This window comes from Mesoplodon mirus (assembly GCF_964341445.2).
Source record: "Mesoplodon mirus genome assembly, chromosome: 6".
NCBI classification, from domain to species: Eukaryota; Metazoa; Chordata; class Mammalia; order Artiodactyla; family Ziphiidae; genus Mesoplodon; species Mesoplodon mirus.
The window spans coordinates 67,604,830-67,622,736 of NC_138982.1; the positions used below are offsets into that span (position 1 = coordinate 67,604,830).

The following is a 17,907-nucleotide window of genomic DNA, read 5'->3' on the forward strand; positions in this document are numbered from 1 at the left end:
GAACACCCCACCCACCCCAAATATTCTGACAAATAGGTCTGGGGTTGGGTTTGAGAATTTACATTTCTTTTTTTTTTTTTTTTACATCTTTATTGGAGTATAATTGCTTTACAATGGTGTGTTAGTTTCTGCTTTATAACAAAGTGAATAATTTATACATATACATATGTTCCCATATCTCTTCCCTCTTGCATCTCCCTCCCTCCCACCCTCCTTATCCCACCCCTCTAGGTGCTCACAAAGCACCGAGCTGATCTCCCTGTGCTATGTGGCTGCTTCCCACTAGCTACCTATTTTACGTTTGGTAGTGTATATATGTCCATGCCACTCTCTCACTTTGTCACAGCTTACCCTTCCCCCTCCCCATATCCTCAAGTCCATTCTCTAGTAGGTCTGTGTCTTTATTCCTGTCTTACCCCTAGGTTCTTCATGACATTTTTTTTCTAAGATTCCATATATATGTGTTAGCATACGGTATTTGTCTTTCTCTTTCTGACTTACTTCACTCTGTATGACAAACTCTAGGTCCATCCACCTCACTACAAATAACTCAATTTCGTTTCTTTTTATGGCTGAGTAATATTCCATTGTATACATGTGCCACATCTACTTTATCCGTTCATCTGATGATGGACACTTAGGTTGTTTCCATCTCCTGGCTATTGTAAATAGAGCTGCAATGAACATTTTGGTACATGACTCTTTTTGAATTATGCTTTTCTCAGGGTATATGCCCAGTAGTGGGATTGCTGGGTCATATGGTAGTTCTATTTGTAGTTTTTTAAGGAACCTCCATACTGTTCCCCATAGTGGCTGTACCAATTCACATTCCCACCAGCAGTGCAAGAGTGTTCCCTTTTCTCCACACCCTCTCCAGCATTTATTGTTTCTAGATTTTTTGATGATGGCCATTCTGACTGGTGTGAGATGATATCTCATTGTAGTTTTGATTTGTATTTCTCTAATGATTAATGATGTTGAGCATTCTTTCATGTGTTTGTTGGCAGTCTGTATATCTTCTGTGGAGAAATGTCTATTTAGGTCTTCTGCCCATTTTTGGATTGGGTTGTTTGTTTTTTTTGTTATTGAGCTACATGAGCTGCTTGTAAATTTTGGAGATTAATCCTTTGTCAGTTGCTTCATTTGCAAATATTTTCTCCCATTTTGAGGGTTGTCTTTTGGTCTTGTTTATGGTTTCCTTTGCTCTGCAGAAGCTTTGAAGTTTCATTAGGTCCCATGTGTTTATTTTTGTTTTTATTTCCATTTCTCTAGGAGGTGGGTCAAAAAGGATCTTGCTGTGATTTATGTCATAGAGTGTTCTGCCTATGTTTTCCTCTAAGAGTTTGATAGTTTCTGACCTTACATTTAGGTCTTTAATCCATTTTGAGCTTATTTTTGTGTATGGTGTTAGGGAGTGTTCTAATCTCATACTTTTACAAGTAGCTGTCCAGTTTTCCCAGCACCACTTATTGAAGAGGTTGTCCTTTCTCCACTGTACATTCCTGCCTCCTTTATCAAAGATAAGGTGACCATATGTGCGTGGGTTTATCTCTGAGAATTTACATTTCTAAGCAGCTTGCAGGTGATGTTGCTGCTGCTGATCTATGGACCTCGGTTTGAGTAGCACTGGATTATAAAAGTTTGAATTCAAAAAGTATCTATGAGTCTAGGGCTTCCCTGGTGGCGCAGTGGTTAAGAATCTCCCTCCCAGTGCAGGGGACATGGGTTTGAGCCCTGGTCCGGGAAGATCCCACATGCCGTGGAGCAACTAAGCCCGTGCGCCACAACTACTGAGCCTGCGCTCTAGAGCCCGTGCGCCTAGAGCCCGCGCACCTAGAGCCCGCGCTCCGCAACAAGAGAAGCCACCGCAATAAGACCGCGCCACAACGAAGAGTAGCGCCCGCTCGCGGCAACTAGAGAAAAGCCCGCGCACAGTAATGAAGACCCAATGCAGCCACAAATAAATAAATAAAATAAATAAATTTATAAGGAAAAAAGTATCTGTGTGGATTAAAATGCAATCTACTGTTTAAAAAGTATCTCTGAGTCTATAATAAGAGAGAAAGGGGAGGGAGAGATTGATTGCTTGCTTATGGAGAAGAGGGATTAAGAAAAAAGTAAGCTCTTCTTTACAAATGAATGCCAGCTCATAAATGTACAAGGAAAAACAGGTTTAGCAAATCACCATTTTGCAGTTCCCAGTGTAATAACTGAGTCAGAAAAGGATCATCAATGTATGATAAAACCATTAAGAGAAAATAAATAAATAAATAAATAAAAAATGGGACAGTGTGACCCTATGTGCCTCCTAATGGATTTAGTGGGAACTGTAACAACACCTAAGGAATATTCTTGCCAAAAATGTTTAACTTGAATTTAATCATGAAGAAACAATCAGACAAATCCAGACTCTGGGACAGTCTTTAAACTATCTGGACTGGACTCTTCAAAAATTTCAGGTCATGGAAAAATAGGAAAAGACAGGGGAAATATACTAAATTAAAAGTGATGACCAAATGCAATAGATCAGAGAAATTTAATGGTAAAAACTGTTAAATTTAAATCGTTTAATTCATTGTATGATAATACATGAGTTTTTTTGTTGTTTTTTTTTGGTACACGGGCCTCTCACTGCTGTGGCCTCTCCCGTTCCAGAGCACAGGCTCCGGACGTGCAGGCTCAGTGGCTATGTCTCACGGGCCCAGCCGCTTCACGGCATGTGGGATCTTCCCGGACCGGGACACGAACCCGTGTCCCCTGCATTGGCAGGCGGACTCTCAACCACTGCGCCACCAGGGAAGCCCAATGCATGAGGTTTTTAAAAAAGATCTTGGAAATTGGAGGACTAGGTTCAGTTAGTGCTTAATCAGTTCCCCATTTCTTTAAAATAGTGTTGATAATATTTGTTATGCTTCCCCATAAGATTTCATGAGAACAAAATGAGATAATGTTTGTGAAAATACTACCCATATGGTTATCATCCAATAACCAACTTTTATATTTGTGTGGTATTTTCAAGGTAAAATGTGCTAATCTAATCTACTGATAGTTAACACTACGCTAAAAATCTGGTGGACACTATATCCCATAATACGTTAAAATACTATTAGTCCTGCCAAAGGAGAGGTCTCTCTGGCTTCTGTCTTTCTGCTTCTCAGTCTCTGTCTGTCTGTCTGTCTCTCTGGAGACAGAGCTCCTGCAAACAAGAGCAGGCCAGCCTGTAAGTAGGGCTTACAGAAGCCTCACAGATGATGTTTACTGGGTTGTTCCTCCACATACTCAACACACTGATGCCTCTGCAGATTGTCCCTTGGTGCCACCTACGAGGGACAAGCACTTCAGGACACTCCATCTGAAATTCCCAGTCTTCCTTGGTTTGGCAGAACCCAATTTGTTCATCATCAGAACATAACAATGTTCAGCTTTTTAAAATGACAAATTAGGGCTTCCCTGGTGGCGCAGTGGTTGAGAGTCCACCTGCCGATGCAGGGGACACGGATTCGTGCCCCGGTCCGGGAAGATCCCACATGCCGCGGAGCGGCTGGGCCCGTGAGCCATGGCCGCTGAGCCTGCGCGTCCGGAGCCTGTGCTCCGCAACGGGAGAGGCCACAAGAGTGAGAGGCCTGCGTACCGCAAAAAAAAAAAGAAAAGACAAATTAATTTTAACATGTATCCGTCACTGCTGCCACTTTATTTGCCATTCTTTATTCTTAGGCCCTGCAGGCATTTTTTTTTCACCTGGGAATACTTAGAAAATCAGATAGAAATATTTAACTGATATTTACCTTTCAGTCTCTAAATCTTTAACCAAGGAACATTTCAGAAGTGTGATTTTGGTTGCTACAGATCCATGGCAGCATGCTATACTGATAAATGTTTTGCCATGCTACACATAGATAACAGAGAATAAAATGTATGACAATAATAAATATCAAGGCATGCATATTCACAACCTCTTTCCTCTCACCTGCTAAGGAATATTTTGGTGTTGTCCATCTAACCTTTTTCCCTTCCTTTAAGTCTGGCCTTAATTAGGTAGAGCAGAATGAAGAGTGTACTCTGTGTGTGTGTGTGTGTGTGTGTGTGTGTGTGTGTGTGTGTGTGTGTTGGAGCGTGTAGACGAGCATGTTGGGAGAGCAGAAAGGAAATGCCTAAGAAAGAAAGATTGGTAAAATTTACATTGAAAAGAAAGCAAATGACTGAGGAAAGATAGATTGGATCCCAGGGAAGAAATGGGATAAAGCATGAGAGTGTTTAAGTTTCTTGGAGAATATTAGTAGAGATTTTAAGGAACAGCTGCTTATGGGGGAGAGATGTTGAAATGACAGATAGGAAAAAGCTACTTTATAAGTTTTGCTCTACATTAAGGATGTATCTGCTCACCACACCCACCACACACACCCAGTTTTCTGAAGTAAAGATTTTAATTGCTTTTCATTATTTTTCGGGACTGTTTTCTCTGAATTTTACATTATGCTAAGACTGGGCCACAAAGGGCTTGACTTAATTCAGACTACCAAAATAGTCAGGAACACCAGGATACATTTTCTATTCTGACATTTTCTATAGACATAAGTTAGTGACCCCTCATTTTGAGATTATTAAGAAGGTTGTTTTTTACTCCCCTGCCAGTTTTACTGAGAAATAATTGGCATACATCACTGTGTAAATTTAAGGCACACAGCATGATAGTTTGATTTACATATATTGTGTGAAATGATTACCACAATGGCTCAGCTAACATCATCTCATATAGATACAATAGTCAGAAAAGGAAGAAGAAAAGGAAAAAGAAACAAATTCTTGTGATGCAAACTTTTAGGATTAACGTTTGTACCTCTTGACTACCTTTCTGCAATTCCCCCTCCCCTCATTCTCTGCCTTTGGTAACCACAAACAAGTCTGGTCTCTTTTTTATGCATTTAGTTTTTGTTTTTTGCTTTTCTAGGTTTCACATATGAGATCATACAGTATTTATCTTTCTCTGTCTGATTTACTTCACTTAACATAATGCCTTCAAGGTCCTAGGAAGGTTTTTAAAAAATCAAATAGGGAAAATGTTAAGGAATGATGCATTTTTTTAAAAAGGTGCATATTTGCAGTTTTAATAATCTCGTGAAATTTAGGAAAAACTCTACTATGAAGCATTTAACATTGCCACTCCCCTGAGACCTTCCTGAAATCAGAAACTCTTTTTGCCAGTCTTTCAGCATGTTTCTTATAACTGTTACTGCACTTAATTCATTCTGCCTAGCTTGTTTTTCAAAGAAATTTCTTACTATAAAAGCAGTATATGTTGGCCTAAATTTATTCTTTTTCCCCCCAGCTTTACTGAAGTATAATTGACAAATAAAATTGTAATATATTTTCTATTATGTATATAATAATATATTAAAGTACACAGCGTGATGATTTGATATCACATACACTGTGAAAGTATTCCCACAATCAAGTTAATTAACACATTCTCCATCACCTCACATAGTTACTTTTTTTTTTTTTTGGTGGTGATAGAATGTTTAAGGTTTACTCTCTTGGCAAATTTCAAGTATATAATATGGTATTATTAACTATAGTCCCCATGATGTACATTAGATTCTCAGAACTTATTCATCTTATAACTGAAAGTTTGTACCCTTTTATCAACCTCCCCCATCACACCACCACCCCCCCACCACCCCCTTGGCAACCACCAATCTACTTTCTGTTTCTGTGAGTTTGGCTTTTTTAGATTCCACATATAAGTAAGATCATACAGTACTTGTCTTTCTCTGTCTGACTTGTTTCATGTAGCATAATACCAAACTCCAGTTTCATCCATGTTATCACAAATGTCAGGATTTCTTTCTTTTCATGGCTGAATAATATTCCACTGTATATATATACCACATTTTCTCTATCCATTCATTCATCAGTGGACACTTATGTTGTTTCCATGTCTTGGCTATTGTGAATAATGTTGTAATGAACATGGGAGTGCAGATAACTCTTTGAGGTAGTGATTTCATTTCCCTTGGAGCTATACCCAGAAGTGGGATTGCAGGACCATATGGTAGTTCTATTTTTAATTTAGCTTGGATTTATTTATTTATTTATTTATTTATTTATTTATTTGAGATACACGGGCCTCTCACTGTTGTGGCCTCTCCCGTTGCGGAGCACAGGCTCCGGACGTGCAGGCTCAGCGGCCATGGCTCACGGGCCCAGCCGCTCCGCGGCATGTGGAATCTTCCCGGACTGGGGCAGGAACCCGTGTCCCCTGCATCGGCAGGTGGACTCTCAACCACTGCGCCACCAGGGAAGCCCTGGATTTATTTTTTTTTAATTTTTTAAAATTTATTTTTATTGAAGTATAGCTGTTTTACAATGTTGTGTTAGTTTCAGGTGTACAGAAAAGTGATTCAGTTATACATACATATATATTTTTTGTTTGTTTTTTTGACTTTTTTTTAATACAGCAGGTTCTTATTAATTATCTGTTTTATACATATTAGTGTATATATGTCAATCCCAATCTCCCAATTCATCCCACCACCACCACCCCATATCTTTTTTTTTAAGATTATTTTCCCTTTTAGGTTATTACAAAATATTGAGTATAGTTCCCTGTGCTATACAGTAGGTCCCTGTTGGTTATCTGTTTTATATATAATAGTGTATGTATGTTAATCCCAAACTCCTAATTTATCCCTCCCCGCCCCCTTTCCCTTTTGGTAATCGTAAGTGTGTTTTCTATGTCTGTGGGTCTATTTCTGTTTTGTATATAAGTTCATTTGTATCATTTTTTTCTTTTAGATTCCACATATAAGTGATATCATATGATATTTGACTCTGTCTGACTTATTTCACTTAGTATGATCATCTCCAGGTCCATCCATGTTGCTGCAAATGGCATTATTTTATTCTTTTTTACGGCTGAGTAATATTTAGCTTGAATTTATTCTTAATTGAGCTCATTGAAGACAGAGGCCATACCTTATTTATAAAACAATATCATGGCAATTAACAGCACAGGCCTTGAAGTCAGACACCTGAGTTTGAATCTTGGCTCTGCTACTCCTCACTTGAAATACCAAATAGTTTTCTGCGGTTGTTACTGTTGTTTAACTTTGTTTAGTCTCAGTATTCTCATCTGTAAAATTGAGATAATAATGCCTATGTCTCTCAGGGCAGTTGTGAACAATAAATGAAAAGATGTATGAAAGCATTTAACAGAATTCCTGGCACACACACTATTCAGCCAATGGTAACTATAATTAACTATATGCCTACTTTATTATTTGGATCTCTACCATGTAGCACAGAAGGATTTGTTGCTGAACAACAAATCATGGCTAAGGTGAGAGAAGAAAACCACGGAGGAATCCAGGGGCTGGCAACCTTGCTTTACTATACCTTTATTTTTCTCTGTGACCTTAAGATTTGGAGTCCCAGGGTGTGTAGTGGGGTTTTGGGGCCTGCTGTAGCCCAGATGAGCCTTGTTGGAGGTGGGCTAGGAGGAAAGAGTGTCTTCTGTTAGTACCAGGGCCTCCCTGGGCATTCTGAGCCTCTCAGGGGAATTGCAATTCAGTCTCCAGTTCCTTCTCCCCTCCTCGCCTCACCCCACAGTGTCTCTGGAGAGTCTCCTGGTGATGGGAACTTCCACTGACTAACCTGCATCTTCAGTGGGGTCCCCAGGAGTTGGGGACTCTCTTAAACACCACCTCCTGCACGAAGCACTTCTTATTTCTCCAGGTCAGAAAGAGTTTCTCCTGTTATAGCACTTAGTACTTATTCCCCTGTTCTAGCTACTGGCTTTGTGTTGTTTCCCCTGTGAATTGCCAGGTGTCTGAGAGCAAAGTCTGGCTCTGGTTCCTGTTTGATCAGTACAGTGAGCTGTACATATTTTCCCAAGTAATAACTGTTACATTGAATTTTACTGAAGCCGGTCTTGGGATTGCAGCGTCCAGCTGAGCGATAAGCCCAGACCTTGCCCTAAAATCTAAGGTGCTACCCTGATCCCAGAGCTTTAAGATACAAACTTCTGCTCCCTATAGGAGAACACAGCCTCTGGGCAATTAACAGCCTAGAGTTCATTATGACTCATTGTAAGAAGTTCCTAGCAATAGATTTCAAAAAGCTAGCAGGAATGCAGAAAAAAAACAAAAACAAAAACCCTTTATTTAGGTGATAGGGATTTACAAAATATTAACATCAAACATTTTCCTCTTCATAATTTAAAGTTCATTTTTTTACACCACCCAGCTATTACACAGGAGCATGGTGGAAATTCAATACCTGTAACAGCTGGAAACAGTCTGAAAGAATTCTGACTCTATTAGCAGAAGAATTCTGACTCTGTTACTTAAACTTTGTTCCAGTAGTCATATAAAAATAATAAGGCAAGAATTTATTTGGTCTCAAATATGATTATTCTGAATCATCCAACATGCACGAAATTGTAAAATTTTCATTCTCAATTATCATTACTACATAGTTTGCTAAAGTACCTGGCCCCAAATAATATTTTCTAGATACTATTCTGAGTTGTTTAATGGAATTTAGGTGAAATAACATTTCAGGAAACGTTTACCAACTCGGCAACTTGCTTTTCTCACTTGGCCTGGAGAAAAAATTACCCTTTCAACTTCATCAGCATCTCTTTCCCCACTTGGACCTCAGTTCTGCTTGAAGAATGCTAATATGTGTCCTCTTGATTTCATATGGCTTTTCACAAATCCAGTTAACTTCCGGAACCCCTCCATCAGCCCATCCCCGGTGACAGCACAGCAGGGCTGCACGTACCAGTTCCGGTCACTGCAGAGTTGCTTCACTTTGAACATTCTGGTGATGTCCTCGGCACTCAGAGCACCAGGCACGTCTTGTTTGTTGGCTAACAGGATAACAGGCACATTTTTAATGTGCTCATTCTTCAAAATCCGCTCAAACTCTCGCCTGGAGTCTTCCAGTCGCTGTGTATCTGTACTGTCCACAACATATACCAGCCCATCGGTGTTCTCACAGTAGAGGTCCCACACAGTTCTCATTTTTTCCTGTCCTCCAACATCCCAGACCGTAAGTGGAACACCCTTTTCCAACTCAATCATCTCCACATTGAAACCTACTGTTGGGATGGTCACAATATCCTTAGCAAGCTTTAATTTGTAAAGGAGAGTAGACTTCCCAGCAGCGTCAAGTCCCAGAAGAAGAATTTGGGCTTGCTTGGCTTTGGGGTTTTTAGAATTCAATAGACCCATTTTAGGCTTTTTTTTTCCTTTTCTTTGAAGACCTTTTCTTTTGGCTGGAGTCAGTGTTTCCTCTCCAGGTCTTGCATGAAAATGTTAAGCTTTTCTTTTGGCTGGAGCCAGTGTTTCCTCTCCAGGTCTTGCATAAAAATGTTAAGAGGAAAGAAGAGAGCAAATGCTTCATGTTATAGTCTAAGAATAGGAACTTGCGTGCATTTATGTTGTAGCTTATCAACTTGATTATGGGCAAACTGTTTCATTTGCAGTCCCAACCAATCCTGAGGAATCTGTGATGTGAGTAACCAGCCAGTGTCATAGAAGCTCAAAGGGGAAATTCTTTGTGAGTGAGTAGGACTTAGGAGGGGCCTGCCTGTGTGATACTGCAGCTTGTTCTCTTCCAGATGTTGGAAGTCTAGGGTAATCAAAGGTTTAGATATGCACGGGAACATGGTTTGGTAGCAGGATAAAATCTTAACTTTACAAGTGGTTTGTAGAAATTCTGTAGTTATTTGACTATTTATCTTATCCCAGTTGTAAATAAGTAACCAGACTTCTGAAGCCATGAAGAGAGAGTTTACCTCACACTGCCCTGAGCAGTATCTTTAGTACTTTCCAGATTACTCAGTAAGAAACTTTAAACCATCCAAAGTTATCTGAACCTTACTCCCATAATCATATAGAGAATCACTTCTTTAGTCTTCTAGATAGAAAATTTACACTATTTACAAGACCACATTTACAGGAGGGGGAAGTTTGTAACACAAACACTTTTAAAATTAAGCAGTCTGATTAAAGGTGGCAAATGAATACATATATTTATCTCCTCTCCTCAAGACTCCACCAAAATGATGGTAAAGGAATAAAAAGAACATATAAACTCATATCTAGAGCAGGAGAGTCCATCAGAGGGTGAGAGATTTCAATAAAATTCTGGAACGTGGAATATAGATAGAAGATGAATGGTAACTAATGTAGCAAGATAAAGCTGAGGCTTGGAGTACTGATACACAGGATACAGAGGGAAGGGGCAAAATGAGCAACTAAAAACAGAGGGTTAACTGAAAGTCTGAATAAGGAACAGAAAACACACACACACACACACACACACACACACACACCTCTGCTGGGTGACAATTCAGAGTGAGATGTTACACCCTGGTCCAAAAAAAAAAAAATCTTTTCTAAAGAAATTGTATGATGTCAGAGAAGAGACCTTCATGTTTTGACAGTTGGGAGTTTCCACCTCATAATGCCTAATTCAACATTTAATTAACCTATAGCCAACTTGGCAGTTGGCAAACCTCACTCATGTACATGGAGTTCCCAGTCAGCTTTCAGTGCACAGAGGTTTTCATGCTTAATACATAACATGCCTCTAACATAATGAAAGACCAGGATAAAAATAAGAAGGTTTTAAGAAAGCTTTAACAGAGGTAATACAGGGAACAGAAGAAAATGTTCAATAAGTTCTAATTAATATTTCCATAGAGATTTGCAAAGATATTGCATCCATAAAATGAGAAATGGATGCTATTTAAAAAGCCACTCAAAAAACAAAAACAGAACTCTTGAAAATTAAAAACATGGTTTCCAAAATTTAAAAAGATCAATAATAGGTTAGAAGAAAATCCAGAAGTTTCAAAGTTTGACTTATAGGACTTTATTCCAGAAAGAACAGAAAATATGCAAAAAGGAAATTATCAAAGAAACAATATAAGACTATTTTTCAAAGCTAAAGAATAAACTCTCCAGACTGAAAGGCTTCCCTCAATGCTTAGCAAGTTGATTTTAATTAAAAAAAATACATATATATTTATTTATTTATTTATTTATTTATTTATTTATTTATTTATTTATTTATTTGGCTGTGCCGGGTCTTAGCCGCGGCACACGGGATCCTCGTTGGGGCATGCAGGATCTTTAGTTGTGGCTTGCAAACTCTTAGTTGCAGCATGTGGGATCTAGTTCCCTGACCAGGGATTGAACCCCGGCCCCCTGCATTGGGAGCACAGACTCTCAGCCACTGGACCACCAGGGAAGTCCCAGCAAGTTGATTTTTAAAAGAGCTGTATATACTAAGGCATAAAATATACATGTTTTATTTTTATTAAAACTAAAATTTTATTTTTTAAATTAAGTAGACTATTCTGGGTATAGAAAGTACACTTATGAAGAAATTATGTAAACCTTTAAAAAACTATTAAATTCTTAACCAACTCCCTGTATCTCAGAAACCAGAGATAGCATTTTCATTCATTTATTCATCCATCCATTTATTCAGCAAATGTATTTATTGATTGCCTACTGTGTGAACTACCATGTGCTAGATTCCAGGGAGGACACAAAGATAAATTAGACCTTCCCTTAGATGGCTTTCATTGTGGAGAAGTTTAAAGATATGTGAATAAAAATAATAATACAAAGTTTTAAAAAATGTAAATGCTATAAGAAGGAAAAAGCTAACATATTCTAGAAATTCAAAGATTACTTCAAGATGGAGGGCATCAGGGAGATCACCCTAGAGAAGGTTCAACCTCAAACCAGGCCTTCTAGAGATAGGGTAGGGGAAGGGTATTTATTAAAGAGATGGTTTGTGTGAGCAGAGTCTCAGAAATGGGAAAACATAGAATGTATGTGGAAAAACAACAGGATACAAGTATGCACATGTGGTGGGTTTTTTTTCCTATAAACACGTTTAACTATCATGAGAAAACCATCAGACAAATCTTGATTGTAGGACATGCTACAAGACAACAGACCTGAACTCTAAAATATGTCCATGCCATGAAAGGCAGAAGAAAAAAAAGGAACAGAAGAAGAATGATCTAAATTAAGATATACTTAAGATGCATGATTGGATCCTTTGTTCAAAAAATTGATTATTACTATAATTGGGGATATTTGATGATGATTATTCATATATTATTATATATATGAACTATATATTAGATGACGTTATTTATCAATGCTAAATTTCTTTTTTTTAATTTTTAAAAATTTATTTTGGCTGCATTGGGTCTTCGTTGCTGCCTGCAGGCTTCCTCCAGCTGCGGTGAGTGGGGGCTACTCTTCTTTGCTGTACGTCGGCTTCTCATTGCAGTGGCTTCTCTTGTTGTGGAGCACAGGCTCTAGGCACACGGGCTTCAGTAGTTGCAGCACATGGATTCAGTAGTTGCAGCATGCCAGCCCTAGAACACGCGGGCTTCAGTAGTTGTGACGCTCAGGCTCAGTAGTTGTGGCACACAGGCTTAGTTGCTCCACGGCATGTGGAATCTTCCCAGACAAGGGATTGAACCCATGTCCCCTGCATTGGAAGGCGGATTCCTAACCACTGTGTCACCAGGGAAGTCCAGTGCTAAATTTCTTGAGTGCAATGATGATCTTGTAGTTATGTAAGAGGATGTCCTTGCTCTAAAGAGATATATGTTAAAGTACTTAGGGGTGATATCAGCAAGTTAATTTCAGTTGGTTCAGTGCGCACACACACACACACACACACACACACATCAGAAATATAGCAAAGGTCAGCGATTGGTAGTTTATGTGAGGGGTTTTGGGTGTTCACTGTACTAAACTCTCCTGTAGGTTTGAAAATGTTCAAAATAACCTATAGAAAAAAAGATTATAATTGAAATAAGCTAATCAAACTAGGCTGCAGTCTGCAGTAATATAGAGAATAATTCAGCTTACACATGTGGTAAGACCATATTTCCCAAGATGAATTTAGGGACTGTGCACTACCACATGGGCTCTTCTCCATCCATCTCTGGACTTTCAATAAATTGAATTTTAAAAGAAAATGTTTAACACTTATTTCATTTTAAACTCTTTATGAGATCCACTGTCCATACTGGGGTAATACTTTAATTTGTTTTGTCTATAATGAGGATAATCATACATATATATGCCTTCACTCTGTTTCCCATTTGACCAATTTTACCTTGTTTTCAGGATAGTCAACCAGATGAGGGGTTAAATTCTGGATGAATATTATATCCAAATGAAAATATGACTCTTCTGTAAAAGGGAGTAATTTCTTTCTCAATGTTAATTTTCCTGAAAAATTCTACAAATGTTTCAACATCTTTTTCTACTGTCTTACAACATTTATGTATTCATTTGTCCTGGCCAAACCTGAGGGAAGGCAAGGTGTTTGTTTTCTGTGAATCATTCCGAGATTATGCAAATAAAGGCAGGATTGTGAGAGAGTTACTGGCAAGCTCTGTGGTATCATAGGAAATTTGTTTTAAAATGCAAGAATGAAAGAAACATTTTTTTTTTGAACTTCTTACCTTGGAGATGGGAGGCAAAAAGCCCTTACTTAGAAACTCAACCATGTACTGACGAAGTAAAGATATAGAAACTCATCTCTTAGAAGAAAGTGGCAACTTATTCAATTAACTTTATTTTTTATAACTAAAGAAGAAAGAATGGGGAGGTTGTTGTGTGACTTGCTTAGTTTATGCAGACTTGGAACATGCCTGTTTTTCCTATAATAACTTTTTGTTTGGTCTTTTTAAAAATGAACTTTTGGAAAATGGAAGTATAACATACATAGAGAAAAATGCAAAAATCATAAATGTACAGCTCAGTGAGTCACAAATTGAAAACATCCATGTATATACCAGTGAAACCAGGCTTAATTTTTAATTTTCCATTTTTGTTGCAAGTAAAAATTCTAGACCTCAAGCATTTCTACACTCAGTTGTCAGAAATATATTCTGTTCTCGAACATGTAATGAGAACAACAGGTACTCATTATCCTAGTTGAGATTCTTTGGTGCTGTGAAAAATGATATTCCAATCCACGAAGCTTTTCCAAGTGCCGTTTTTTTCCCAGGACAGAACCAGAACTTTCATGCACATCACCAAATGTGGAACATATGGGTAGACCACTGGATCTGAGTTTAAATCTAGCCTCTGGCACTTACTAAGTGCTGAGTGGTGACAAAACCAGGAATGTTTTGATAGCTTATTATATTACATATAATAAATGTGAAAACACATATCACAGAACCTGGCACATGATTGATGTGAATTTTCTTCCTCTCCTCTCACAAGTTTTGTATATTAGCTAACATTTAAAAATACCTGCAATTCTTACTTATCATGATAATCATTTCATGACATATGTAAGTCAAACCATTATGCTGCACACCTTAAACTTGTACAGTACTGTATGTCAGCTATGTATCAATAAAACTGGGAGAAAAAAATTACCTGCAACTCTTGGTTCTGGAGAACCTAGGGGCAGGACAGGAATAAAGACGCAGACGTGGAGAATGGACTTGAGGACACGGGGAGGGGGAAGTGTAAGCTGGGACGAAGTGAGAAGAGTGGCCTGGACATATATACACTACCAAATGTAAAACGGATAGCTAGTGGGAAGCAGCCGCATAACACAGGGAGGTCAGCTCGGTGCTTTGTGACCACCTAGAAGGGTGGGATAGGGAGGGTGGGAGGGAAGGAGACGCAAGAGGGAGGAGATATGGGGATATATGTATATGTATAGCTGATTCACTTTGTTATAGAGCAGAAACTAACACACCATTGTAAAGCAATTATACTGCAATAAAGATGTTAAGAAAAAAAAAACCCCCTGCAACTCTTAACCTTTTCCAGACAAGGAGCAATTTGGCGATTACCATCAGAGTACTGTATTCCCTTGGCAGAATAAAGCATTGTGTGCTGAACCCCTTCTCCAGCACCCCAACGTTGTTATCCCCCTTCTCCCAAATAAGATTAAAATGAACACAGATACAATACAATACAATTAAAATGAACAGAGGGGCCATCTAAGGGCTATGTCTGGAACTTGGAAGAGGCATTCACTCATTTGCCTTGGTGAAGTCAGGCATTTATATAAGGACAGATGACGCAGATATCTTTGGCCCCAGCTACATGTGAAGCTTTCAGTATCCTCTGTCTGCCCAGCCAGTGGCAAGGGGACCCCAAAGAACTGGGCCATGCAACCTGACTACCATGAACCGAACTGGCTCCTTTTCATGACAGTGATCCAAATCATAGGTTTGCATAGGTATGCAAATTTAAAAAAAATTATTTTAAGGTCTCCATTCTTTACAGCCTCTCATTTCTCTTCTAACTCACAATAAACTTGTGATTATTCATTCAATATTTATTGGGTACACATGAAATGGCAAGCACTATTTGCTGTGAACAGAATAACAGATTCACCCTTTAAGAAGTAACTGAAGGTTGAACCATTTAAAAAATATAAATTTAAAAAATACTCTACATTACAATCTTACTATTTAAAAAAGTATTTTATTATAAAAACAATATTAAAAAATTTTAAATCATCTGAAACGTTTAAAAATGTAATGTGACTAGGAATTTACTTTTGTCTATTTTCTTTCTGTCTTTGTTTATGTACATATATAATTTTGATATGCTTTATTCATCAAGCTTGTATTGAGGACATACTATATCTGGATTTAATGCAAGACACTGGTGATATGGTGAAATAGCACATTGTATCCAGGGAACTGGAAGCAGTTCCATAAGTGGAGTTGAGAAATGTGAGGACAGCGGAGTAAGAGGAGGGGAGGCTGCAGGTCAGTGTCCAGCAAGCATGGCTCATGCCTGGGGTGCCCACATCATTTATCATCCTGGACCGTTTTGAAAGTGGAGGGGGTGCCGGTAATGAATATACCAGAAAACACGTGTAAACAGGACAGTCCTAGAATAACTAGGCTATATGGTCACCCTAATATAGGTCACATGAGACTTGCCCAGCTTCATGCGAGGACACTTGAGCCAGGTTCAGGATGAAGGATCAGAGTGCCAGGTCCGCATAGCTACTTCTCAGATACTTCCACTGTCACTGGCTGACATTCTCCCTTCCAGTTTTTCTAGAGAATAAACTAAGAAATCAAAGTTGTACACTGGAGAAAGCTGAATCATAAGCTGTCAATGAGGGAAACCAAAATGGGAAACCTACTTCATGCAGCAGAATCAGTCCTCAAAGACTCAGAAGTAGACAGTATCAAGCCAGAAACTAGGGTAAAGGAAGATAATTAAAAACCTGAGACCTTGTCATTAGAGTTGACAGGTAAAATACAGGACACCTAGATAAGTGTGAATTTCAAGTGAACAATGAATAACTTTTTAGTATGAGTATGTTCCAAATATTGTACAGGATATACCTATAATAAAAAAGCATTCATTGCTTTTCTTCTTCTTTCTTCTGCTTCTTCTTCTTCTTCTTCTTCTTCTTCTTCTTCTTATTATTATTATTATTATTATTATTTTTGGTTGCGCCTCGCAACTTGTGGGATTTTAGTTCCCTGACCAGGGCACTCGGCAGTGAAAGTGCAGAGTCTTAACCACTGGACCACCAGGGAATTCCGCACTGCTTATCTTAAATTCAAATTAGGTGGGTGTCTTTTATTTTTATTTGCTAAATCTGGCAACCTTACTTGGAATGGACACAGCCCCAGGAATGCTTCTCTACAAAGGAAGGAGAGAGGTATAGAGAGAACAAACACTGGCTTCTCCCATCTCCCTGCCATCTGAGTTCCTAATGGTGTGTCCTATTAGCAGAATCTAACTGGAAGCCAGTTAGCAAAAGAAGTCTGGGAAATATTGTATTTTGGGCCCCTAGTCACAGCATTACCAAGCAGAGGATAGAATGAGGGGTCTGGGGATAACAAACTGTAAGTAGATAACCAGCAATCTCTTATATCAATGATGTAGAATTTTACCTTAAGATACTTATAAATATGAAGATGCATCTTGGTTAATATCTTTCTATAGATGCTTTTGGTTGCCTCCTTTGGTGATTTTGGTTGCTATTTTGGTGCTCAAACATTTTGACTGCTTCTTTTGAGATGGGGAAAAAATAGCAATGATAAATGGAATGTGAGGTGTCATAAAAGAAGCACCACACTGGAGGTCCACTTGGAAATGCCACAGGAATGCAGAAGGAGGACTGTTCATTTTAACCAGGGGTCCTTTACAGGATGAGTGGTGTTCGACTGAGACTTCATTTGCATAATGAAAGAGGGAGAAAGGGAAAGACATTCCCAGATGGACAATGAGATCAAAACCGGAGGAGAAAAAGTGTGCAGTGTGTTCTGAGAATAGCCAAGGTTTGGTGCAGCTGAGTAAAGATGACATGTGGGTGTGGGATGGAGATTGAGTCTTGTCATGTGGGAAGAGCACCTCGTTGGAGGATTCTTGAATACTGAGCTAAGAATTTGGTTTTTACTCTACCATATAATGCATAAGCAATGGGAAGTCATTCCAAGACACTGAAACCAAGGAAAAAGATTTGAACCAAGTGTATTTGAGGCCAGATTAATGGATGAGATTTCTCAGGAAGCAAGTATAGAGAAATGGGTCTTACCCTTGTAGAACCCATGGTTCTTATTGATAAACAAATAAATACTCACAGATACCTACACTGGGGGATCTTTATGACACCTACTGTAAATCACTGCTTTCTTCTGCTTACCCCAACCAAACCCAATTTTGTCAAACTTTCTTCTTCTAGTATTTTGAAAAAGAAATTTTCTCTCCTAAATCAAAATATATCATAATTCCAAAAATATTTTGCTTATCAAATTATATTAATGTCACACTCATAAGCTATTTGAGGTAAATGTAAATTATTAAAGTTATTTCATGAACAATTTGGCAGTGCACATTATATTTCACTGCA

At 38.5% G+C, this 17,907-nt stretch overlaps 1 protein-coding gene across 1 annotated transcript; it reads right to left on the bottom strand.

Annotated features, from left to right (window-relative positions):
- Positions 1-8,427: 8,427 nt before the first annotated feature.
- Positions 8,428-9,400, bottom strand: ARL14 (ARF like GTPase 14). The gene has a single exon (XM_082624684.1). The coding sequence runs from the start codon at positions 9,234-9,236 to the stop codon at positions 8,658-8,660; it is 579 nt and encodes a 192-aa protein (XP_082480810.1). The 5' UTR covers positions 9,237-9,400; the 3' UTR covers positions 8,428-8,657.
- Positions 9,401-17,907: the final 8,507 nt, after the last annotated feature.

Excerpts from the sequence above, each read along its gene's own strand:
- ARL14 (XM_082624684.1), bottom strand. The coding sequence starts at position 9,236 with ATGGGTCTATTGAATTCTAAAAACCCCAAAGCCAAGCAAGCCCAAATT.